The sequence below is a fragment of the Rhipicephalus microplus genome, chromosome 9 (assembly GCF_043290135.1).
Source record: "Rhipicephalus microplus isolate Deutch F79 chromosome 9, USDA_Rmic, whole genome shotgun sequence".
NCBI classification, from domain to species: Eukaryota; Metazoa; Arthropoda; class Arachnida; order Ixodida; family Ixodidae; genus Rhipicephalus; species Rhipicephalus microplus.
The window spans coordinates 982,173-1,008,404 of NC_134708.1; the positions used below are offsets into that span (position 1 = coordinate 982,173).

General features: G+C 47.8%; 1 protein-coding gene across 2 annotated transcripts in view; it reads left to right on the forward strand.

Annotated features, from left to right (window-relative positions):
- LOC119163317 (putative ATP-dependent RNA helicase DDX43) overlaps window positions 1-26,232 on the forward strand; it is a 244,512-nt gene that overhangs the window by 124,087 nt on the left and 94,193 nt on the right. For both annotated transcript variants that reach the window (XM_037415283.2, XM_037415282.2), the window contains exon 10: window positions 10,595-10,736. In XM_037415283.2, the coding sequence (XP_037271180.2) occupies window positions 10,595-10,736 (142 nt within the window). The remainder of the gene's footprint in view (window positions 1-10,594; window positions 10,737-26,232) is intronic.

Consider the following 26,232-nt stretch of genomic DNA (forward strand, 5'->3'; position numbering starts at 1 on the left):
TGCACGCACTACATACCATGTCTCCCCCTTTGTATTTGGCCCGATATGTCTTGGTTCGCAATACTGCCGTCCTCGCCTCAAACAGTTGGGAACTACCCCGAGTATTATCATAGATCCTTTCTTTGGCAATTTCCTGCTTAAAAGTTCGATAGATCTGAAGTGCGGACTTCTTAATCATGCGAATTATATCGGTCTCGGCTTCCTTCACCTTTTTCTTGACCGATAATTCTTTTTGGTTTGGCCCCCCGCTGTTTTTTAAGTATTTACCCGTGAATTTTCTGGTTTGCTTCCTCCATTTTGTATCGACATTCTTCATGTACAAGTAGCTGAAAACTTTCTTAGCCCAATGCTCCTCCCCCATTTCTCTCAATCGCTTCTCAAATTTTATTTTGCTGCTAGCTTCCCTGCTTTCAAATGATGTCCATCCCATATCACCTTGTACTTTCTGATTTGGTGTATTCCTGTGAGCTCCTAAGGCAAGCCTACCTATTCCACGGTGCTTAATTTCTAATCTTGCTTGAACTTTTGATCTCATGCACAAGACCGCATTGTCGAACGTCAGGCTAGAAACCATGATCCCTTTTCATATTCCTTTGACTACATCATACCTATTGTAATTCCACAGTGCCCTATTTTTCATCGCTGCTGCATTCCTGTTACCTGCATTCCTGTTACCTGCATTCCTGTTCCCTGCATTCTTCATTACTGTCAGTCTTTAGCGTCACCTGTGGCAGACGATGCAACAACTCGACAGTTTGCATAGCCTACGAAATAGTCGTGTATAGTTGCAGATCCTGCATAACTATCGACTGACGCCCCCTTAGGGGTCACAAGTAAAAAGCAGCGTAATAATAATGTCGGTCGCGAGCGCTACTGCGCAGCGCCTGCTCAAAACTGAATGCAGGACGACTCCGCCGGCAACACGAGTCATTCGTCAGGCATCTTAATAAAGGAGACGTTGAACAAGCATAGGCGCCGCCATTGCTCGATAGCGATAGAAATGAAGCTGCCTTTTTTTTGGCAAAGCAAGGCAGTCTTGTTACCATCGCTATCGAGCAATGGCGGCGCCCATGCTTGCTGAACAGCGGCGGTATAGCGGTGGTTTCTGGTGGTGCCACACGTGTTTTAGACTTTGTCGACTTATTTTCAGGTTCTGAAAATGCATCAGAACATTAAATATTGTGTTTACTATATAGCAATAAATATCTGAGCCTGGAATCGCATTGTGAAATTTGGTTAAAGCGGGATGGCAGAAGAAAAAGTGTTCGTTGTGGCGACAATATTTATGCATTGACTCCTATGGACTGCTGACGGGGAACCGGGAATTTTTCGTTGTAGCGGGAATTTTGTTGAAGCGGCGTTCATTGTAGCGGGGTTCAACTGTAGACTCTAATCACGTTAGTCCTTGAATTAGATTTAATGCGGTCGCCCGCCTGATGCCCCTGAAAAGTTTGTAAGCATTACCTGCATCACTCTGTTCATCTCAACACGTTCATACTCATGTGCAGACTTATAAAGTTTATTTTAAAGTCCTGTTACCCAACATTACGTCCACGTAGTTTCTTTTTACGTCAGAAATGTGCTGGCAGGTTCAGTGCGCCGTCGTGGTCAAGCAGGCCATTACATCACGATTCACTGAATATGCTCTAGCAAATGAGACATGTCCGCGAAGTGGACACCGTGAGAATAGCTCCCGAGGTCCTTAATATACAAGAAATGTTTTGCTGTAATTTTGCATTGAGTGCCTTCAACCCAGTATGCATGCATTTCTTCCTTCAGTGTTATTTCTAGAGCAACAAATTATTGCAATAAACACGTTGCTTGTATTTAATACTGTGTTTTTAATGCTAGCATCATTATTTCAGAATAATTTCCTGTCAGTTTGAAATGTTTAAGGAACTACCGCTTCACAGCGGGGCAGTGCCTATGACTACGTGTTTTGGTGACACTGAACATGCTAAAAGGAGAATGTGAAGGTGGCGAAGAATGATACAATGTGAGTGATTTAAGCATGTCCCCCTCAGCCAATAGTTTTTGTCCATTGTCAGTCAGGGTTCTCTGAATGTTCTTTGATGCCGACAATACTTGCTTGACTTTTGCAATGTCTCGAGGGGTCTATGTCAAATCACAGAAAATATCAACTGGACCTAAATACTCGGTTGAGCATGCATCCTTATTATAAAACCAAATTAAAATATCTTGTAGCGTCACTAATAATCGGTCAGAAGTGGCCCCGCATGCAAGACTACCCAACAACGCAAGCATCTCGGGCTTTCAAATTTGGTGTCAGGGGTCCTTTAATGCAGTTATCGACGGTTTAACTTTCGCTGTGAACTTGTTTTGACGTCGTGCCATGAATTTCAGGTTGCAAAATATAAAAATTTGTGAGCACACAAACAACATTTGTTACGTGGGCTCTGTCAGAGCAGTTCAAAAAGAATTTTGTTGCAACTATGACTTCAGGCTCTTATGACAACTTGTGATGTCCTGTCTCGACGATTCAGCGTTCCCCTCTTTTTTTTCTGCCCAATCAAAATTTGTGTATGTTTAAATATCAATTGATTGTTGCCACACACTGCATATTGATAGGTCCTCTAAGTGAGCAATCGTCTCTGCTTCTATTATTCAGTGTGTTTGTTTCATTCGGTGTTCACACCAAGTGTCAGCAAAAACAAAGCTATGCTCCTTAGTTTTTTTGTTTGTTTTTTTGCAATCAACTGAATTTGTCTTTCCTGCCATCAACAAATTCATAGACCGAAGCTTTATCACTTTGAGGTTGCGAGTGAAAGAAAAATTTGTCTACGAGACATTGTAGTAGCAGGCCTTGCCAAGGAAATGAAAGAAAATACAGTAGTGCTCGCCAGACAAACGTCACTAGGAACAAGAAAGAGTAGTTATTGTGGCAATCAGCTGCTGCAAAGCAGGGTAACAACATCAGTAAAGAATGAAATGCAAAGTTTCGATACCCTGCATTGTTTTTGTAAGTTGCGTAAGAAACTTATGGCAGTATCTAAGGTATAACATGAACAGCACATCTTTTTCACATAATTACATAAGGCTTCAATTGAAGCATGGGGTTGGAGAGGCCCAACGTAAATTTGAGCGTGGCACAAATAAATTTGGGCTTTTCAGCAACTGCTCTTTTCATCATGATAATGCACAATTGCTGAAAAAATGTTATTGCCAACATAAATGCAGTGCACATCAGCTCGCTGGCTATGTACATTTACCAGCATATGTTGTGTGTAGTTTTTGAAGGTGAAAGCTTTTTGTGCCTGTGATGAGTAAAGGAGTGGCGCGACGCGCGTGCCGAACGCGGAAGTGCAAGGATGGTGCACTAGGAGAAAAAAAGTCTCCCGAGTGCACGCGCACCTGCCATGTAGACTGACAGGGTCTACGTGACTGACGCAGAAGCCTACCTAATGTTTCAGCCATACACAGTCGTACTGTGCAAGATTAAAATGCGCTTTCTGCAGGTCAAGTCATCGCAGCTACATGAGTTTGGGCGAATAAGGCAACAGGCGAGGTCAACAAACAGCACTTTATTCCTACGTTAGCAATAACCCATAAATGTCGCAGGAACTTCTGCTCTAAGCAGATAACAAAAAGTAGACGCTTATGCCTTGGCCCTTAATGTCCTTGGCTCGCTGGGAGTCCTGTACCATTCTTCCTGCTTGGTCACCGGTGCCAGAGAGAAGGTTCGGCTGTCAATATGCTCGTTTTCTCCCCTGTCTCGCTTTCACTCTCTGTGACGAGGGGCTCGTTTTTTTGCTGAAAGTGGGGAAACCCGTTTCGTGAACCGGGAAAGGGGAGTAGTGTGCGCCGACCGCGGGTGCCCCATCCCTTCGCAAGAGGCTTCATTGACTCGTTTCCGCAAGGGACAGACATGTCCTCGCAGCTAGGCTGCCATCAAAAGAAAAGGGTGGCTGGGTGCACGTGCTCCCTCACAAGACGCAAAAAAGATTGGTCGGAGAAAGGCAAGTGGTACGCGACCCGAGCCGAGAGGAAAAATTCCAGGGCGTGAACAAGCAGGGACATCGAGCTGTTAAAACGTGGGAAACGAGCGTCGCTACGACAACGGGAGCGGCATGACGTTCTGAGGATGTCGGCGTGAAGAAGCATGTAAAGCGTCCGTCGAACTCGGAGATGGTCCCGAGTGAGGCTGCCGGGACTTGCCATATCCTGCACAGCTGTTCTTGGTCGACTTGCAGCTTCCCCACATCACATTAGTAAAGGAGCAGCTCACACGAGTCAGCAAAGCGGACGGGTCAGCGGGAGAGTCCCTGATGAGCGAAGCCTAGCGAGGCCGCAGATTGAGACAAAGACTGGGACATTGGCAATGCAGACAAGTGGACTGTCAAGCGGACGCACGCCGACGACGATGGTGGCGAGGCGGTACCACTTTATCACAGCTCCGACTGTGTCATCAGAACAGTATGAATGTTCTACTATTGCAAGAGCGCACGGGAGTATCCACTGAGACGCCATTTTAGCTAGAGACAGTTTAAGGCTTACTACTGAACGTGACGTCGATAAGTGTTATGGTGACCCCGCTACTCACCGTAGCGGATGATCACCGCGGGTTCATGCTTAGCGAGCCACAGGGCTGCGACTCCGTCACCTACTCGCGTGTAGTGCACCGCTCCGCGTGCGATCAACTAATAAGGCATTTAGCGCGGCGCGGCAAAACAGACAGTGTTTCAATACAAAAATACAACACTTTATTGCCTTTGGCGGCACCCCAATTACAGTACAACGTCCGCTCCCGAGATGCGGAGAGCAAAGGCGCCCGCACGCGGACGTTCGCGGTAAGGGGAAATCGCGAGCACGTCGCAGCAGGCAATGGCAAGCTTTGACACGCCGGTCGGGAAAAGGTCCCTCACGGCTATGCTGTGCACTCTCACGATGGCCACTGGGCGTGGTCGCAAGTGCTGGGCAAACCTCGTACGCGTAGGTCTACGGCGCGAATCGGTGTGGTACGACGACTTCAAGCACTAGGCACCGCTGTGGGCTTAGCGTACGGTACCGAAGCTAGCACTCAAGTAAACACGCATGCCAAGGCGCCAAAGGCCACCCCAGGCAGGCTACAGTCCGGCGATTCCCAAAGGGGACGCAGATGAAGGAAAAATGTGCTTACCCGGCGCCGACCACGGAGGAAAGAGCTCCCTCGGCGCGCAGGTAACACGTGCAGTGCCCGCACGTAGTGCCATCTATCGCCACGCGCCGTTACCAGAGCAGAAAAGCAAAAGGGTGTGGCCATGTGGCGGAATGCCCGCGAAATGGTCGCGGGCGCGCCTCAGATCTTCACAGTGTTAGTTATAGTATCGCTGTATTTGCAACTCCAAGTGAGCGCTCGCGACCTAGCGGCCGCGCCTGGAAGCAGCGCCTAAAGGGTCACCCTTGAAAGAAGATATTTTACCATGTTAGAGTGTACTAGAACTTAGTACATTGAAACCATGTTGTGTGCATTGAAAAGCAGCTGCATAGTACCTTTATTTTCGCCATGCTGCATGTGCGGGCTCGAAAACGAAGAAAGCGATTCACAAAGACCATTGCAGCAGGCCACATTGTGTGCATGGGGATGGAATGATGGCAATCAACATATCCTTCAATCACTTTTCGGAGAATGCAGACGACGCTCGGTGAAGAACGGCACAAACCAGAAACTTACGCAATGAATAGAAAGTGATGGGCACTGTGGTAGTTTGTTCCAATCAGTTCGCTCACAACGACCTAATTTTCCTCGGTGAGTACATCATTACTTAGCGTGTGTGCATTCTTATCAATATTCAGGCTTCCCTAAGCACGGAGTATAGTTTTGTTTATATAAGCAAGCGCTACAGAAAATTTGATGTGTTAACTGTGTCACTGTATTTTTCGCTTGTGCTTGTTTTTTCTGCACAAGTCGTAGTGCTACCAATTCAACAAATTAAACTGCTTTAATTCTTTCCTTAGAACATTTTTAATTTCGCATGTGTGTATTACACACACATGGGAAAAGGTCGTGCGTGTGTGTATACATATTTGTGCATATATATACATATATATCATGTCCGTGCATTTGCAGCGTGCGTAGTGTGCATGCATATATCTGTTTTGAATATTCACTACTGCCAACATGAACAAGCAAAAGCGAGTGTTCGGAAGCACATGACCATACTGATACGTAGCTGACATATCAGCGGTCAGAAGACAACGAGGAAGTGATCTGTCGGTTGTGCGTGGTGCCCTCCATCGTAGTCGATGCTATACGCATCAGTGTGAATATAGATTCTGAATAGACACGCCTCGTGTCATATTTACGTAACATCTTTGTGGTGGTATGGCAGTACTCTACCAGGAATCGGAATGTGCACTGCTCGTGTCAGCTTTGTTGGTCGTCACGCCGTGGACCTCATACTTGACCTTGATTTCCTTTCGACACACTCGGCCTTAATTGACTGTTCGTTTGGTACCCTCAGCCTCGATCTTCCAATATTCGCCGACTACTTTGCAAAACCCACCAGCCGCTTGAGCCCAACCACCTCGTGCCATCACGTACGTGTCTTTGTCATCGGCCCTTCCTGTTCCTGACGGGGATTATATCGTTACGTCTATTACTGACGTTTGGCTGACATGCAGTGTTACTGTGCCCCATATAATCGCGACCATAGCGGATAACTGTGTGTTCCTTCCGCACCTTATCTTTGGTTTCACCCCTCAAGTGTTGCCCTGCCAGATTTCTCTAGCCCAGCTAACTGCCGTAACAGAGAACGATGTCAGTGTTGTCAATGTACCTGCTCTTGATCGAAGCGCAGTCTCACCGTCACCTAGCTCAGACGACGCTATTTTTCGAAACATGATTGGATCGGAGCTTTCGCCTCACCAGGCCGACGCTCTCTGCCAGGTTTTGACCTCATACAGTGACCATTTGACACCCACGACATGTCAGCGGTCAAAAGACGACAACGAGGAAGTGGTCTGTCGGTTGTGCGTGCTATCCTCCATCTTAGTCGACGCTATACGCATCAGTGTGAATATAGATTCTGAATAGACACGCCTCGTGTCATTTTTATGTAACAATATTTACTAGAAAACTACTGTAGTAACATTGGTCGGCGAACGAAAATAAAGGAGCACTCCTATTACAATCGCAAATATGACTTGCCTTATCTCGAGATACACTGGCTAAGACATAGCTCTGCTCTGTAATCAAGTGAGCGGCATGCATATTCATTGTATTACGTGAAAACATAATTCAATGGGATACATGCAATTGGCAGTTGGCAGGATGAGTCGCAGCATAGTTACATCGAAAACTGTTATGGCCTTGCCTAGCTTTGCCTGTAGCATGCAGTGCAAAAACGTGATGCAAAAGTTCTAGCACTTTCGAAGAGGCCCACTACACTTGTGCAGTTGCCTTCTCCAACCTAGGGCTTGATAGACAGGTTGTTCAACTTGAAGTAAATCTGATGCAGTTCGGTAAAGAGGCTTAATGTTTGTGCGCACAGCGCAACTATTTACGCTGTTTCACCAGTGGAATCCTTTATGTCGATGACAGTGAAGCGGTCCGCGGCCTGCACCCTTTTGCTTTCGAAGAAGCAATGCAATCTGACGCCACAATCAGGAAACTTCTTCACAGCGTTGAGCAAAAGTGTCGAGTTGACTACGTTAGGCACAGCCATGTTTGTTTTTTCTACCATCGTTTAAAGCACAAGGATTTTTCTGGAGTTGCGAATAGCCGATTATTGTGGACATACTTGTTTCTTTTTGGGAGTTACTTCTGAGTGTCAGATTACTGTTTGTCATTTTGTTTGGTGTGATAAAGTGTTTACTTTGCCATACCCGCGTCCCTCTCTCAATTTTATTCCTTTTAAGAGCCCCCGAGATAAGTTCGTGACAGTGCCTTATCAACCTGGAAATTTGACTGCAAGCATCCCACGTTGTCAGCACGAGTAATGAAAAAGAAAAAAAAGTCACTTGATGACATCATCATATAATATCATTATGATGTCACGAATTGCAAAAATATGTGCTATCGTCATGCCATCATCATGGTGCCACATAATGTGATGTGACAATATGACATGTTCACATGACATGGTCGCTTTTCATAGCCATCATCATAAATGGGCCGGTCACGGAGGCTGTAAGAAGTGTTGGGTGCAAAATTTTTTTGCAGGAGGGGGGAGGGGGTAATCAACACATTTACTAACCAGAGAATAAGAAATTTGATCATCATAAAGGGGTACAAACACCTTTTTTTCAAAGGTGACTTTACTTTGCGGTACCAATTTCCTTTATATAGAGACAATTCTGAGCTTGTGTGATGCTCAGCAAATGTTGATAGCTTATTTTAATATTAAAGACGATTTTCTCTTGGCAGACCTAATGACATCAACACTGACTTCTGGCCATAGTACTAATCCTGATGACTTCACGCAGCAGTATGGCTTTACGCGTTGCCTTCTTGATAGACCACTTGCGCCGTGCGGTCACTGTCATCCAGCGTACAAGTGAAGCGAGTAAGCGGAGTCTGAAACAGTGTAGGTGCACATGCTACCACCTGGTCAGGTTGTAGTACTAACCAAAACAAGCTTTTAAAAGCATGCTGTAATTAATTTTTCAGGGCACACTCACACTTGCTAATACATTTCTTACACTCCCAGGCACTTGGCCTATCATATGATGCAAGAAAATAAAAAGCGAGAAATTTCGTGTCAGTGCCCTAGGACGCACAAGAAACCATGTGCATTTTTAAATCCAACATAGCCAAACAACAGAAGTGTCTGCAGCCCATACTGTGGACACTGAACATGGGGCCAACGATTGAGACGTAGCACGGGAATGCTCCGAGATGATATTGCATGAGGTGATAGACAGGGCCTTTTTCATCTTTCGAGAGGTAAGCATCATTAACTGGCACAAAGTGCGTGCGAACAATGATCTCATTACGCGCTTTCTGCTACTCAACAGTAGCAAACGTCATCGTCATTGAAGTGCTTGTTGTAATCATGACCCGTAGCCGACGACTGCTTGCTGGTTCTTCGCTCCATAATCCACTATTCGCTCAATCTCTTGTCCCATGGACCCCGGTGCAGGATTACAGCGGACTGCATTGCATCTCTGAGCAGCAAGAACAGCATGTTCATCGCTTGCGGCGACAACCACTCTTATTGCAGATGGTTCGATTGTATTCATAATGTGAGAAAAGCTCTATGGAGCGCAGTGCAAGTGAAGCTTGAAACTTTTTTACAAAGCCACAGCAGCGCTCCACAAGCAGCCGAAGCGGCTCCTGAGACCATGGGATCCTGCCAAGCAAGTCACGTCGAAAGTGGCACCAATGCTTCCAGTGGTAGCCCTCGAAGCCAATGCAAAGATACCTTTGTTACATTTCGTATGATGCTGAAACTAAGCTGGTGGGTCGAGCTTTTATATGTCCCTTTCTCTGCAATATTAATACGTTTTTTCGGCTTAGTTGTAGTACCATTGAAGTCCTGACGTGTGGTGTGTTGTGCTGCAAGTATAAAAATTGGCCCCGTATCAGCATGTTATCTGCAAGTGTCGAAAGACGATAGTCTTGCTTGTGGAGAGAGTGAACAAAACATTTATTTGATATTCTGCACAAGAAAATCGGTGAATGGTATTTTGGAGGCGCTGCATTAGAGTGCCTCGAGCGTGCAGCGGAGGCGAACGAGCGCATCAAGTCACGTCACACGTGAGACATGAGCGCCATCTGGTAGTTTTCTTAGAAAACGGAGCACGTGGCTCTGAGACAAGTGTGTGTGCCCGTCTCAGAGATGATAAGGTGTAGAACGTAAGGCGACAGGTAGGTGCCACCACCCTCTCGTCTTAGCAAAGCGTTGGAAACACTCTCCTTTTCGTGCAAGCGTTGCATGGTCAGCGCAGCGTGATAAGCGCTACGGTCCTTAAAATTACTTATGTATGCTTTTTCCAGTAAAAGGTGCACATGCAGAATATATACGTGTTGTTATGGTGCCCCAGACATGCGCAATAATTGCTTTTTAATTGACGATTGCACAAGTGTGAGAGCAACAATGGTGGGCGCTGCGGATGGGGTCGGTCGTTTCAAGTACCCGGCGCCGTTAAGAGTTGACAAACAGACAAATGCACAGACAGACCAAAATTCTTGGGCCGAAAGTCCCCAAGAAAGACTATTATCTTTAAAATCCTCTCCATCTTTGATCAGATTGATCGCAACTGCAGTTTTCTGGACGTCTTGTTGTAGAACCCTCATAACATTATCTTGCACATCTAATCATGTCCAACTTTGGTTTCACTCAAGGTTGAACAACTGATTTGTGAACTGTACAATACAGAAGTCTTCTGTCACCTTTGCTATTCACTGATATTGCTAACAACAGTGCATTTAGGTCTTTATTGTACAGAATTGTTTTGCATTTTTTTGTTTGCTACTCAAACACAGTAGGTTGCCTGAAGGCACCACTTTTCTTTAACCATGCTGTGCGGTGTTTCAGTAGTTTTAGAGCACAGAAGGGAGTGTCAGTGACATACTTCAGATAGTTAACAAGTTCTGATAATTTTCTGACCAGATTTTCATTGAGGTGACAGTATTTAATGCCATGCCTTGCAGCGTATGCATCTATGGAGGTGGCAGTCGACGAGAGCAGATCCAGACCGTCAACCTTGGTGTGGAGATAGTCATTGCAACCCCTGGTCGCCTCAATGACCTTGTCATGAACAACGTCATCGACCTCAAATATGTCACATTTTTGGTCAGTTTTCAATTCTTACACTTCTTATACTGCGCAAATTTAAAACTGTTATGTGTATTTCTACTGGAAAAGTTGATACTGTGTAACCAAAGATTGTTTTAGATATATGTAAAAAAGTATTGAAAAGTAGGCATATCGCAAATAACTGTTAATCGCAAAACATGAGGCCATTGAGGGCAGGGTGTTTTTTTTACCAGAATTTCCAGTCCTACTTTACTCAGAACACTCCTGGGGAAATTTCGTATTATTGAATGACACACATTCGAGCAATATTTGTTTATTTATTTTATTTTCTTCAAGGGTCCCTAACAGAAGGGACATTACATGAGGGGTGGGCATACAAGAAATAGGTAAAAGCAAAGTTGGATGTGCAACAAAACAAGAAACAAATTTTAGGACATAGTTGAAACGGCAGAAACAAACAAAACAAAAAAAGAGAAGAGAGGGGTGGGGGGGGTAACAGGTACATTTGTTTGTAGACTCTAGATAAAAACATTTTGCAGTGACAAAAGATACCACTTATAAGGTACAAAACATTGCCAAGTACACAAAATATACATATACGCCATACTAGGAAGATGACACTAGAAACCATTACACAAGAATCAGCATGGTAAGTCACCCGGAAAAAAAATTGTTACGGTTCAGTGATGGTTGACAGGGAATTTTTAAAGGCTTCGGCATCCTGAATGCTAACAATAGTATCCGGTAGGGCGTTCCATTCCTTAGCTGCCCGAATGAAGAAAGGTTCGGCAAATGTGGTAGTTTTGGGATGAGGGTAATGTACTTGCATAGTGTTGCAACAACGAGCAGAGAAATAGGGGCGTTGGGTGACGTAAATGCTGGATGGGGATGCGTGATAGAATTTGTGGAATAATACGAGCCGGGCAGTTTTTCGGCGTTGACTAAGAGGGATGAATGCGGCACGTTTCTTTAAGTCTGTTACACTGGTGAACGATGAGTAATCGGAAAAGGCGAATCTGGCAGCGCAGTTTTTGATAGCTTCTAGGTTTTGGATGAGATAATGCTGGTGTGGGTCCCAAATTGCTGCAGCATACTCCAATTTAGGGCGTATTATTGTGGTGAAAGCTAATATTTTTAAATGGCTGGAAGCAAGCTTCAGGGTTCTTTGGGTATAACCTAAAAATCTACTAGCTGTTGAAATGGCGTGATTGATGTGGAGGGTCCATGATAGCTCACTTGAGATATGTATTCCAAGGTATTTATATGAGCTAGTCGGTTGTAGAAAACTGTTATGTAGAGCGTAGTTGTACTTTAACAAATTAGTACATCTGTGAAAAGACACTGATCTACATTTAGAAATGTTTAAACTCATCTGCCACTTGTGACACCAATTTTGAACGGCTGTTAGGTCTGTAAAGCTATTTGATCTTCATGACTAGCGATTGTTGCATAAATAACGCAATCGTCGGCGAATAATGTTATGTTGTTAGTAATACAGTGTGGAAGGTCGTTGATGTAAATCAGGAAAAGCAGGGGCCAAGTACTGTTCCCTGGGGAACACCGGAGAGGACGGGAGAGATTTGATACCTAGCTGTATTTATGACGACGAATTGTTTTCTGTCAGTGAGAAAGTTGTTAATCCAGAACGAGACGAATTGGTCGAGATTCAGCAAAGAAAGTTTGGTCATAAAGCGATGCTGAGGAACTTTATCAAAAGCCTTTTCAAAGTCAAGAAATATGGCGTCAGTTTGGACGTTCCGGTCAAGATTTGTGTGCAAGTCATGGATAAAGGCAGCAAGTTGCGTTTCGCACGACAGGCCTTTTCGAAAACCATGCTGGGAAGGGTGAAAGACGTTGTGCTGTTCGAGGTGATTAATGATGTTGGTAAATGAAATGTGCTCCATAATTTTGGATGGGACACTTGTAAGCGATATGGGCCGGTAGTTATATGGGGATGCTTTGTTGCCATTTTTGAACAATGGAGTGATTTTACTGAGTTTCCAATCACTGTATGACATGACATTGAGATTAATGTTGGTAGCACCAGTTCTTTATTATGCCTCTAAAATAAAATAAAAGTTATAGGGCTACTTACAAATAAAGAGATGGTGTAGAAAACTACCACAACAAAGCAGCAGGAGAAGCGCATGCAAGAGGCATGAGCGCGTGCATGGACGAGTACACGGCTTGGTGTGTGTGATATGACCTGTAATACAAGACAACCCTGCTGGCATTGCTTGTGTGGCTATGGGATAAGAGGGTCGCATTGGCAGCTACACTCTACCAACAGGTGCAGAGGGCATTTGGTACCAAAAGCCGCGACGCTGGCACTTCGTGGTGTAGCCATTGACCTTGATGACGCTTGGGCAAAGCTCCTCGAAGGGGCTGCAGCATCTTTCAGCTGATCTGGACGCACCCACAGCAGCCCCCCTTCATGTGTTGGCCTGCAGCAACCCCCGAACGTCATGTGTTCACTTTGAGAAGGCCATTCTTGCACTAGGCCTAACTGGCAAAGATTCCGTGCCACGACGTTGACCCGCAAAAGGTTTATGGCAACACCGCTGACCGTAACCCGTCGGAGCGACGATTGCAGGGGACCGTCAGCAACATCGACGGCGAACCCAACACAACGGAGATTGAACTTAAAGGGCCTCTCACCAGGCCCCATACGAAATTTTATTTAGACTGTGGAAGTTGTTGGGTGTCCTATGATTTGCAACAAAAATTTTTAAAATCTTTTCATTTTGAGCTGAGAGAGAGAGAGAAAGCGTTTATTAGGTGGTTGAAGAGTGAATGTGGGAAAGTCCCTTATTCCAGGAACCCTCTGGCTTGGACCGCCTGCCAACCCGTGCGACGAGTTGGCGTTGGTTGATGAGGTCTGGGTTGGAGATCGCAGCCTCCCACGCTTCACTGAGGAGGTTTAAGTCTGCATTTAATGCTGTTGCTTGTGTCGCTGGGTCGCTACCTTTGCATTGCAGTAGCAGGTGGGCTAGGGTGTCTGCCACATTACAGTCATACATAGCTCGGCATACTCACTCATGAGTACACTCACTTACACTCATTCATACTCATTTAAACATGGTGAGTGTGAGTATGAGTGAGTACTGATGAGTATGAGTAGGACTGAGTAGAATGTGAGTGAGTACTCATGAGTATAAGTGAGAGTAAGAATAGACGTGAATGAGTACTTTCAGTGTGAGTGTAAGTGAGTATGAACGTGAGTGGGCACTTATGAGTGTGAGTAGGACTGAGTATGAACGTGAATGAGTATTCTGAGTGTGAATAGGAGTGAGTATGAACGTGAGTGATTACTCTGAGTGTGAGTATAAGTAAGTATGAATGTGAGTGAGTACTCTGAGCATAAGTAGAATTGAGTATGAACGTAAGTGAGCATTGTGAGTGAGAGTGAGTATGAACGTGAGTGAGTACTTTGAGTGTGAGTAGATGTGAATTTGAACGTGAGTGAGTACTCATCAGTGTGAATATCCCTAAGTATGAACGTGAGTGAGTATTCATCAGTGTGAGTAGGAATGAGTGAGAGCTTGTGAGTGTGAGTAGGAGTGAGTATGAACGTGAGTGAGTACTCATGAGTGTGAGTAGGAGTTTGAACATGAGTGAGTACTGATGAGTTTGAGTATTCGTTAGTATGAACCCGAGTGAGTATTCATGAGTGTGATTAAGAATGAGTGAGAGCTCATGAATGTGAGTAGGAATAAGTACGAATGTGGGTGAGTACTCATGAGTGTGAGTAGACTTGACTGCGAAGGTGAGTGAGTTGCTGTGAGAGTGAGTAGCAATGAGTAGGAACATGAGTGAGTTACTATGAGTGTGATAAATATTTGTAACCATCGCAACAGCGTCCTCAATACGTTGGAAATAACGGGCACTATGGCATGTAAGCTTCCTGTACGTAAAAGCCTTCAGTTAGTTTGGAAACTGGGGGAGCCATCTTACATCAGATGGGGGGGGGGGGGGGGGGGAGGTGACTGCGCAAAACTCGAGTTGAGGGTAGCCATCTATTTTATTGTGATTTGAATTTTCTATGCAGAATAACTTTGAACTGCCTGTCCCTATAGCTACCGTTCTTGCTGCACTTACCTCTTGCACCTTCAGTCTACGCAACGCGCTGATAATACATGTAAAGCAACAAGGTTTTGAGAAACCCTTTAACGAAAATCGCCGCGCGAGCCGGTTCAGAAAAAAGACATGCACTGCGCAAGCGACAAAAAAAAAAAAAAAAAAACACGCTGAAATGGCCTGCGAGAGAAAGCACATTGTGCGCGCTACGCACATTGTGCGCAGCGATTTTGCAGTTTCTATCCCTGCGTTGTCCCTCAAGTGAAGGTTGCCTTGAATGAAAACCTTAACTAATCTCATGACCTCTCAAGCGCGAAGCTGTGTGCAAACTTCGCTTTCTCAGTGCCCCATTAAGAAAAAAAAAGGAAAGCTTGGAGGACGGTTGAGCTTCGCCGTCAATAGTATAGTATGCGATTGCGTAATCGGACCCTGTTCGCATCGCCATTTCAATCTCTAACCTCGTTTCACTCTTCGGTGGCTTATTATGCCTTCAACAGTGCAGATACAATGTGCAATTAGTGCCCAATCACCCTTGATAATTTATTCTATCATTCACATAACGCGGGCTAGTACAAAAACACACACAACGCAACTTGTTAATTACCATTTCATTCAGCTGTCCGCGATAACCCTGCGTAAGCACACTGACAATGAACGTTAACCGCGTCCGCAGATCCATAAATAAGGCCCCCTGCAGTCGTCAGTGCGGGCACGGAGCCAACGAAGTCTCCGCGTGAGCGCGACCCACAGAGGAAGGAAAACATCTCCGAAGATGCACACAATTTCTCGAATGCAAAACTGCCGTACGCAGCGCATTCCATCTAAAGGCGAGGCAGAGGGGAGGCGCCGTCTCGACGGTCGCGCCAGGTCACAGAACACCTACCAGTGGCCGGTTGGCCGGGGTGGCTGCGGCGCTGACGTGGCGGCGAGGCCCCGGCGCCCGCCTGTCCCGCTAGTGCAGTCAGAAAGGGCTAGGGCAGTGGAACAAACGAAGCGGCCGAGCCGGATGGCATGGCAACATCTTGGGTTCTGGCGGGTAATCATAGCGGCGGCCGTGTAGTATACTGAAGCTGTCGAGAGCGTCTCTGTTTCGCGCGCGTGCGTCGTAGCCTACGAAAGCAAGTTTTGAGTGCTTGTAACACATGTGGGAATTGAGGTGACAATGCCTCGTATTTCACCGCTCGGGTGTTTGGTGTCACGTGCCGTTCCCTCGGAATTGATCACTGCACCACTTCACCCTACCATCCCCAGTCCAATTTGACGGAGCGCGTCAATCGTACGCTCAAACCGATGTTGGCGGCCTTTGCCGAAAGTCAAAGGGACTGGGCAGACCATTTGAGTGAGCTCGCGTTCGCTATTCGAACATCCGAGAGTCGCTCAACTGGTTTCTCGCCCGCCTTCTTAAATTTTGGAAGGGAGTTGGCAAATCCGGTGACCAGCGTCACTCAATGCCAGCTCGAGGACGAGGAGGCGCCGCCAGACTGCTCTGCTTATGCGTCGGCACTTCGGGACAGGCTTTGTCGAGCTTTCTGCAAAGCAAGGCAAAGTTTGGCGTCGGCCAGGGCTCAGCAGAAGGCCCAATATGACCGCAAGCATCGCGACCTAGTTTTTGAGGTGGGCGATCTTGTCCTGAAGCGCAACCACGCCCTTAGCGATGCCAGTAAGGGGTTCTCAACCTCGCTCGCTCCTAAGTGGCTTGGGCCGTACCGAGTGGAGAAAGCTTGCACTCCACTGAGGACGACGACGAAGTGATTCTCTCACAGAACGCTTGTGCCCGTGTCTCAGTGTTTTCAATTTGTTTTCCTCGAAATCCTGGGAGCTGCCGCTCCCTCCTTTGCGGTGATGCTTCAGGACACACCTGAGAATGTTCCAGGCGTGCAACCGTCGCGCCGGACTTCGTCATCCAGGAAGCGTAGCAACGCGTCCAGCGACACCGACAGTGAGGCAACCGATTTGTATTCGGATGGCTTTGAGTCATCGGATGATGACTTCACGGTCGTCATGAATCGATCTACAAAACGAAGACTGCTGCGAACGGCATCGTCGGCAAGTGTTTCCACCGTTAAGACTGCACCACAGCGGTGGCCGCACACCATGCTGTTTATGCCTGAAGACCCTGCATCTAACTTGCGACTCCTCAACAGGCAAGTTCTTTCTGTGCTTCTCGAGGAAACCGCGCCGAATGAGATCAAAGACGTGAGGATCAATGCACGAAAGAATGTCCTTGCTGTAGACGTTATGCACCGTAGCGCACTGCAAAGCCTTCGGCACATAACAGAAATCGGCAACGTGAAAGTTCGGCCAATGGTCGCTACAGGTTGTAATGGCACTGTTGGCGTCATTTATGATGGGGATCTTTCCATCTCAGCTAATGACCTGCCAATACTAATAAAGCCAGCGACTGAAGGCACCCGCATTACGCACATTACCAGACTCGGCAACTCACGCTGCTTGAGGCTTGTGTTCGAGGGAGACAGCCTTCCCTCTTATGTCAAAGTTGGCCATGTTCGCCACTCAGTGCGTCCTTACATACCGAAGCCACTGCAATGCTACAAGTGCTTCAAGATGGGACACGTAAAAGGTGTCTGTGAGAACAAACTTGTGTGTCCGCGGTGCGCTGAGTCTCACTCAAAAGACGCCTGCAGTGCCACCATACTACGATGTCCAAACTGCCACGGTGCTCATGAAGCCTCATCCAAAGATTGCCCGCGGGTGCGAAACGAGCACGCGGTACTCAGGCGTATGGTGCGTGACAATTCAACACACAAGGAAGCTGCCGCTACACTACGCCGACGACGGCGTCGTGGGCGAAGACCATCACGGAAAAACGCCTCTACCGATAGAGAGATGTCATCCTCTATCAAAGAGGCTGACTCACGAACACCGAGCTCACTGAAGACGGATACTGCCAAACAGAAGAAAGGGACAGCAGTCGCGCCTTCCGAACAGTGGCCCTCTCTTCCACGACGTCAACCTACTTCGGAGCTGCATCAAATCCCGCCGCCCTCGACGACCCCTCAAACCAGTGATGCAATGAATGAAGATCAAGTGATAAGCTTACTGCAATCGCTGATGAGTACCATGCGTGTCCTACTGAGTAATATGAAGGCTTCTGCTGCGCAGACCGCACTGCATGTGCTGGACACCCTGAGTCCGGTGCTTGCAGCTCTAAGGTAGAACCATGGCCAGCGAGGCACCGTCGTTTCGAGCGGAAGTCAAGAATGCATCTGTCTTTCAGTGGAACGCCAGAGGACTGAAGTCGCGCATGTCTGACTTTAGACAATTTGTATTTGTGAACCGCTTCCCCATTATTGTGATTTGTGAACCCAACCTATGTGCTTCAATCAAGCTGTCAGGATATGAGTGCTTTATGTCCTCCACTCACAGAGACTGCAGCAAAGTTATTGTATTCATGCGCCATGACCTCACTTACGTTCACCACAGAGTCTCGCCTGATGAAGGGAATCAGTATGTGTGCCTTACTGTGAAGAAGGATAAGGTTGCTTTCACGATTATCGGAGCTTACTTATCTCCATCAAGCCGCCTTGACTGCGAGCGCTTACGCGGTATTCTGACATCGACTCCAAGGCCATGGGTGATCACTGGCGACTTCAATGCCCACCATTTCCTATGGGGAAGCTCCAGGGACAACTCTAGAGGAAGAAAATTGGTGTCCTTAGCCTCCGAGTACGAACTCTGCGTTTGTAACGATGGAAGCCCTACATATTTACGCGGATCAGCCTATAGCAGCTGCCTGGACCTTACATTGGTTTCTCGCTCACTTATCAGGAAAGTGCACTGGTTTTCGGATCTGGAAATGCGGGGCAGCGACCATATACCAACTTACCTGTGTATAGAAGGTTTCACCAGCTCCAAGTCCTCAAGAGGCCTCAAGTACACCGATTGGCCGAAATTCAAAATGTTAATGGAAGACTGCTGTACCGACGGCTCATCATATAACCTAGAGGACTCGATAAAGGATGTCCTGCAGAATACCACGCATACACATTTGACTAGTCACAAGCGCACCGATTTCGACATCGAGCTTGAGAAACTTCGCGCAATACGCCGTCGTGCAGAACGAAGGTACCGACGGACAAAGTGCATGGATGATTTGAGGCTGGCTAGACGCATTCAAAAGAAAATGCAGCGGCACATGGATAAACTGGCTAGGCGACGTTGGACATCCTTTTGCGAGACGTTGGATCCACGAAAGCCCCTATCACTGATATGGCGAACTGTCCGGGGTCTTAGCACAACCTTGGGTCAGCGACACCCGTTTACATCTCTGGCACTTCACCTTCGATGCAGAGAGATTGACGTCGCAGATTCTTTCTGTAGAAGAATTGCCGGTGATTCCAATTTCACAGTATCAAGAACGGGAACTTTTGACAACCCACCGCCCTCACGTGATCCCCGTATGGAATGCCAGTTTTCTATGGATGAGCTAGAGGCGGCACTGGCTCTGTGCAGACGTTCTTCAGCACCCGGTCCTGACGGCATTACCTATCGTGCCCTTTGTAATCTTGGAGACGAAGCTCGGAAGGCACTCTTACGCCTATACAACGACTCCTGGCAGACTGGTACTGTTCCCCAGGCATGGAAGTCAAGTCGCCTCATTCCACTTCTAAAGGCTGGTAAATCTCCTTTGGATATTGCCTCATACCGTCCTATCGCACTTGCCAGTTGTGTGGGAAAAACGATGGAACGAATGATTCTAACACGAATGAAGTGGTATTTAGAGCACTACGAAATCTATCCAGTATCCATGACCGGATTCAGGCGCGGCCATTCGTCAATCGACAACGTTGTTGATTTGGTGACATATGTTCAACACCAGAAAGCCTGTAAGAGACTGTGCGCCGCCCTGTTTCTAGACGTTAAGGGGGCTTACGACAATGTCACCCATGAAGCCATCCTTAGTGCTTTGGAAACAGTAGGTCTTGGTGGCAAGATATATATGTGGGTGTACAGCTACTTACAGCTGAGATCATTTTACGTGATGACAGCGAATGGCCCAACACCTGATTATTACAGCAGCCGAGGAGTTCCTCAGGGAGGAGTGCTAAGCCCTACCCTTTTCAACCTAACTCTCATTGGTCTAGTCGAGCAGCTACCTAGCACTATAGAACTTTCTGTCTATGCTGATGACATCTGCATTTGGACATCAGGTGTGACAAGGCCTCAGCTTCGCGCCCGCCTTCAGAAGGCTGCTACAACGGCGTCATGCTATCTTCGTAAACAAGGCCTCGAGGTGTCCTGCGGAAAGTGTGCAGTGGTAGCGTTCACGCGGAAACCAATGTCTGCTTACAGTATATCGATTAATGAAGAATACATATCGTTCAGCAGAAGCCACAGGTTCTTGGGAGTCATAATAGATAGAAACCTGTCGTGGACTCCACACGTGAACTATGTGAAGAAGCGGCTGATCTCAACATGCCACATGCTCAAATTCCTTGCAGGAAAAAATTGGGGAGTGCCCATATCATCCATGCTACAACTGTACAGGGTGCTGTTTATCGGATTCTTACGGTACAGCTTACCTGCAATGTCTAACACCGGCAAGACCAACCTGCGCGCAATTCAGAGCATTCAAGCCCAAGCACTTAAGATATGCCTTGGAATACCCCGCGGTGCTTCAACGGCTGAAACCATTGCCATCGCTCAAGATCACTCGATAAATACGCATATTATTACCGAGACAATGCGCATGCACCTCAGGCATTATGCCAGGACCCCTTCTCACCACCTGGCGAGTCTAGCTGCTGAAAGGCCCCGCACGACATACGGCACTATTGTCTCCAAGCATCGTTCATCGTTTGCTGAGACATACGCATCTGCATCAAAGCCACTGCTTCCTCCTTGGAGCTTGAGCCGGCCGCGAGTTCACTTAATGATTCCAGGAATGAGGAGAAAATCGGACTTACCGACACATGCCCTGAAACAACTGAGTCTATCCCTACTGGAAGAAAACTACAGTAACCATGTGCACATTTACACGGATGTCTCTACTACGCCGTCTAGTTCAGGTGGAGCAGTGGTTATACCATCACAAGGGATAACTCGGTGTTTTAAGACTTCACATGTGACGAGTTCGACGACGGCAGAACTCGAGGCTCTGCGCAATGCACTGGAACACATCAATTCAGAAGAAAGACCAGGTAAATGGGCTGTGTTTTCTGACTCAAAACCAGCGTTACAGTGTCTGATATCAGTTCTCCGACGCGGATGCCACGACCAGTTGACCTACCAAACCGTGAAACTACACCACCTGTTAATACAAAAAGGCCATGACATCGTCTTTCAGTGGTTACCTGGGCATAGTGGTATAGGCGGCAATGATTCTGCAGATCATGCTGCTCGCACGTCACATAAAGAAGGGAACAGTGTTCCGATACCGCTTTCAAGAGCGGATGCGGCGAGGCAGATTCGTCAACTGGCCCGCAGTCTCACACTGACCGAGTGGAACACACCAAGCATACGACGTACACGACTGCACGAGCTCGACCCATCACTACAACTCCGGCCTCCACCCGGCCTACATCGACGTGAAGCTTCGCTTCTCTATCGCCTTTGGCTGGGAGTTGCTTTCACGAAAGCATATACCACGTTAATCAGAATTACTGACAGTGCGGCGTGCGATGTTTGCGGCACCGACGAAAATATCGAACACCTGCTGTGTCATTGTCCTCGATTTGCCTCAGAGAGACAAGTACTTGCCAACGCAATGCGGCGACTGGATGATCGGCCTCTTTCTGTGCAGGTGCTATTACAGCAACGTACACATGCCTCGACAGCCCACAAGGCAGTGAAAGCCCTGCTGCGTTTCCTGAGAAAGACAGGCTTGTGTGAACGCCTCTGACATGCGGTAGATTTCTACACGCTGCAGTGAAATTACTGTCAGTCTCTCCCCCACCCCCTTTTTTCCCTCTCTTCCCTCTTTCTCGTCTTTCTTGTCCCCTTCCTTTATCCCCCAGTGTAGGGTAGCCAACCGGATGTCTTTCTGGTTAACCTCCCTGCCTTCTCCCTTTTTGTTGCTTCCTTCCTTCCTTGCACTCCACTCGCGTACTTGCTGAAAGATCCCCAGACGGGAAAACTCAGCCGTGCCCATATCGCAGACCTGAATTTTTTTGTATCACGGTCTGACGAGCTCGCGCAAGAGCCCTGCGGCACTTTGCGCCAGCAACGAGGCACACCCGGGGCGGCGGACCACATTCGGACCCCGCACCGGTATAATCTGAGGAAGCGGTCACCTTTGTGATTTCGCGCCGGACGGCGGACTTCTCCGCAACCGAAGGCCCTCAGTTTAGTCTAGCCTCAGTATAGGTTAGCTTCTTTACGGCCTTTTCTCGTAAAGAAGTTGACCCCGCCCTGTCTGCTGCCAGTGTTTCTTTTTTTTTTTTTAAGTGTTCATGTGTATTTTATGTTTCTTTTGTCTAATATTAAGTGTTATTTGCATTTTGTTTTTTTTTTTGCCAGATGTTTAGTGTCAGTACGCTCTGTGTTTACTTTTTTTTTTTTTCGTGTTCGTTTCGTCTACCGCGAAGGGAGCTCTGTGTGACCTTGAGTGTCGGAGCTTGCCGGGGGAGAGAGACGAAGGACGCTTTGCGCCTACGCTCGCGCAGCCGTCGGCGGTGTGTGTGCGTGTGTAAGTGCGTGACGCTTCAGTGCGAGCCCGCGAAGAGTGCGTCATGGCTTCCCCCCATCGATGCAGACACTGGAGGTGCTGGGGGGTCGTTGACCCACTGACGTCAGACCATCTGGCTGTGCTCTGCTCTCGGCCGTCGTCGAAGAAGCCCCGCTGCCTTTACCACCATGGCTCCTGCGCGAGGCCAGCTGAAAGCAGCTATATGTTGCCGGCCAACGCCATTCGCAGCCAATTTGGGTCGGCCTCCCTGAGCACTGGAGAGGCCCGGCTTCGCGCAACGTTCCAGCTTCATCATCGAGCCAGAAATGCGGGGCCTCCGAAGCACAGCCGAGGCAGCGTTCGTCGGACTCGCTGCTTAACAAGACCAGCAACGAGCCATCAGTGAGCCCCCCCTTTCGGTACCTCTGACCTCGCACTCGGGCATCGCACAGAGCGGACACTGTCACGCCTTTCCGCCCCTCCGCGCAGTGGACGCTATCCCCCTTCAGCACCACGAACACTAGTGCCACGTTTCTGTGCTCCCTTCCGCAGTTATTTGTATAGTGTCATGTGTTTATTTTGTTATTTATGTTTTGTTTCTCCTTGTAATCATTTTTCTTAGCAGCAGTAGCAGGGCTGAACTGAGGTTAGCTGTCGCTCATAGCAGTGTCATTTTAACTGCATGGGTGACGTCCGGCTGCCTTTTGCAGACCGGTAAAGGGCAAATTTAGGAGAGGGGGATGTGGGAATTGAGGCTAGCCCGCTGCCTTTGCGCGGGCTTCGCCGCCTTTTCTGCCGTTCTCATGTCCCGACATGTCTGCCCTTCTTTGCTGTCTGCCGCGCTGAGAGAGCGGAGTGGCGTTTAACTCCCTCACTCAGTAGCGGATGTTGACAGTGGCGCCGCGCGCGGGGACTCCCAAGAGAGGTTTTCGCGCGCTGCGTCGGGAGCGGTCAGATACTCTCCGGGACAGCAAACGGTGAGCCACGCTATCTTTTCGTCCGTCGACTCCCGTCAGTCGGGGCTCGTCGGACTTCGCTGACGGCGCCTCGCGCCCAAGGCGAACGCTCACCCGCTGTTGCCCCGCTGCGTACGCACGGCCGAAGGGCGGTACGGTGTCCTAGTGCGTGGCCTCGCTACGCCGACCCGTCTCCCTTCGAAGCCAACGCGAGCGCCTTTGCCCTCGCTCGAGCAACCGGGCCTTTGCTCCGGTGTCTCCGTGGATCACCTTTACCGCGGAGACGTGCTCGCGGCACCCCTGTGTAGGACTTTGTGCCCGTGGCGTGGATAAGCCTACTTGCTTTCCCGCCGCGCCTTTTTGCAACGGGCTGTACTGCGTTTGGTGTTGCCACAATAAAGTGTTGCGACTGGAGCAGTATTGTGTTTCCCGCCACGGCGACGGTTAACGCGTGCCCTGCGGCTCGCTAAGACCGGACCCACGCTGGTGGCCGTACTCCTTCGGGATACGTGTACACCACACACATTACTGAGATTCTAAACGATGTCTCAGCGACTCCTACGCGTCATGGCACACAAATGAATGTGCAGGTGCGTCGTAATTGCGCTGAGTCATTGCCTGTTTGTGGAGCCTACCAACCCTAAAAGAAAGCGACGATTGTTCAGCTCGATTGTTTCTTGAGTAACCTGAGTACACGTAACGCACCTCAATGTTAATATTCATCATCGGCCTGACAACGTCCACTGCTGAACAAAGGTCTCTCCCATGACCCCCACTCAACTCGGTCCTGTGCTTGCTGCTGCCATTATGTACCCGCGAACTTCCTAATCTCATCTGCCCACCTAACTTACTGTCTCCCCCTAACTCATTTGCTTTCTCTGGAAAGCAGGTCAGTTATGCTTAATGACCAGCTGTTATCCTGCCTGCGCGCTTCATGCCCGGCCCATGTCCATTTCTTCTTCTTGATTTCAACTATGATATCCTTAACCCCGGTTTGTTCTGATCCACTCTGCTCTGTTCTTGACTCCTAAGGTTACAACCACTATTTTCCTTTCCATCGCTCTCTACGTCGTCCTCAGCTTAAGCTGAACCCTTTGCGTAAGCCTCCAGGTTTCTGCTCAGTAGGTAAGTACCGGCAAGATGCAGCTGTTATATATCTTCGTCTTGAGGGTATAGTGACAATCTACCAGCCGTGAGCTGAGAATGCTTGCCGAATCTTCTCCACCCCACTCTTATTCTTGTAGTTATTTCAGTCTCGTGGCTCGGCTCTCCAGGTACTAGCTGTCCTAAGTAGACTTATATACCTTTTCCAACTTCAAGTGCACTGCCACCTATATCGAAGCACTGTTTTCTTTCGAGGTTGTTGTTCATTACTTTCGTTTTCTGTCGGTTATTTTGTAGATTCCAAGAGAAGGAAAGCGGGAAAAAGGGAGACAAAGTTTGGTGGGCAGATGAGATTAGGAAGTTTGCGGGTATGAAGTGGCAACAGCAAGCAAAGGACCGAGTTGACTGGCGGAACAGGGGAGAGGCCTTTGTCCTGCTGTGAGGATGATGAGTATGTGAATGTAAAAGTACGTGGGTGAGTGCGCCTGAGTATGGGTAGGCGTAAGTATGAAGGTGAATTCTTATGTGTGTGCGGAGGTGAGTGAGGGCCTATGATCTTGAGCAGGCATGAGTATGAAGGTGAGTGAGTAACTATGAGTCTTTATTGAGGTGCACGAAAAATTGAAGTACAAAAAGACACCAGGACACGGTGCGCTGTCTCGAGGTGTCTTCTTTTTGTACTTAAATTTTTCGCGCACCTCAGTTAATATGAATTACCAACTCGCCCAGCAGTCCGTGTTTCTTTAAAAATGTGAGTAGTCGTGAGTATGAATGTGAGTGACTGTGAGTAGGCGCATGTATGAACATGAGTGAGTACTCGTCAGTGTGAGTAGTCGTGAGTATAAACGTGAGTGAGGGCCTATGAGTGCTAGCTGGCATGAGTGTGAATGTGAGTGAGTACTCACAAGTGTGAGTAGTCGTGAGTATGAAATGAGTGAGTACTCATCAGTGTGAGTAATCGTGAGTATGAACGTGAGTGAGGGCCTAGAGTGTGAGTTGGCGTAAGTTTGAACGTGAGTTAGTACTCATGAGTGTGAGTAGGAGGGAGTATGAACGTGATTGAGTACTCACAGTATGAGTATAAGTGAGTATGAACGTGAAGGAGTACTTTCAGTGTGAGTAGAGTGAGTTTGAACGTGAGTGAGTATTCATGAGTGTGAGTAGGAGTGAGTATGAACGTGAGTGAGTACTTTGAGTGTGAGAAGGAGTGAGTATGAACGTGAGTGAGGGCCTATGAGTGGGAGTAGACGTGAGTATAAACGTGAGTGAGGATGAAGGCTGAAAAAATTGTGAGTGAGTGAGTATGAGTGAGTAGTCCCTCAGAGTGCCGACCTATGCAGTCATATGACGTTGGTTTGAAGTGGTGCATTAGAACGCCATGCGTAAAGGTATAGCTTCGAAGGCGCCTGTAGTCCGCGCCTTCATCTCTTGAAAGTTTGGGATGAGGGGGAGGGTAGAACTTGCGTTGTAGCCGATAGTGTTGCAGCAGTTCGTGATAAATTAAAGGCCTTGCTTTGGTTTCTTTTGTTGGTGTTCTAGTGTGGGAAGTGTCTTGAATTTTATGTTGGGAAGCCCGGATGATGCATTCGCGGGCCGTGGCGTGTGCCGCTTCATTTCCTTCGAGGCTCTCGTCACCCGGAACCCCGATAATGCAGGTGTGTGGGGGAAGAGTGTCGATGCGTTTCAAAAATTTTATCGCTCTTGTGGAAATCGTTTCTTTAAGATAGTTGCGGGCCACTGTTTGAAAGTCGTTGAATACCACTATGGG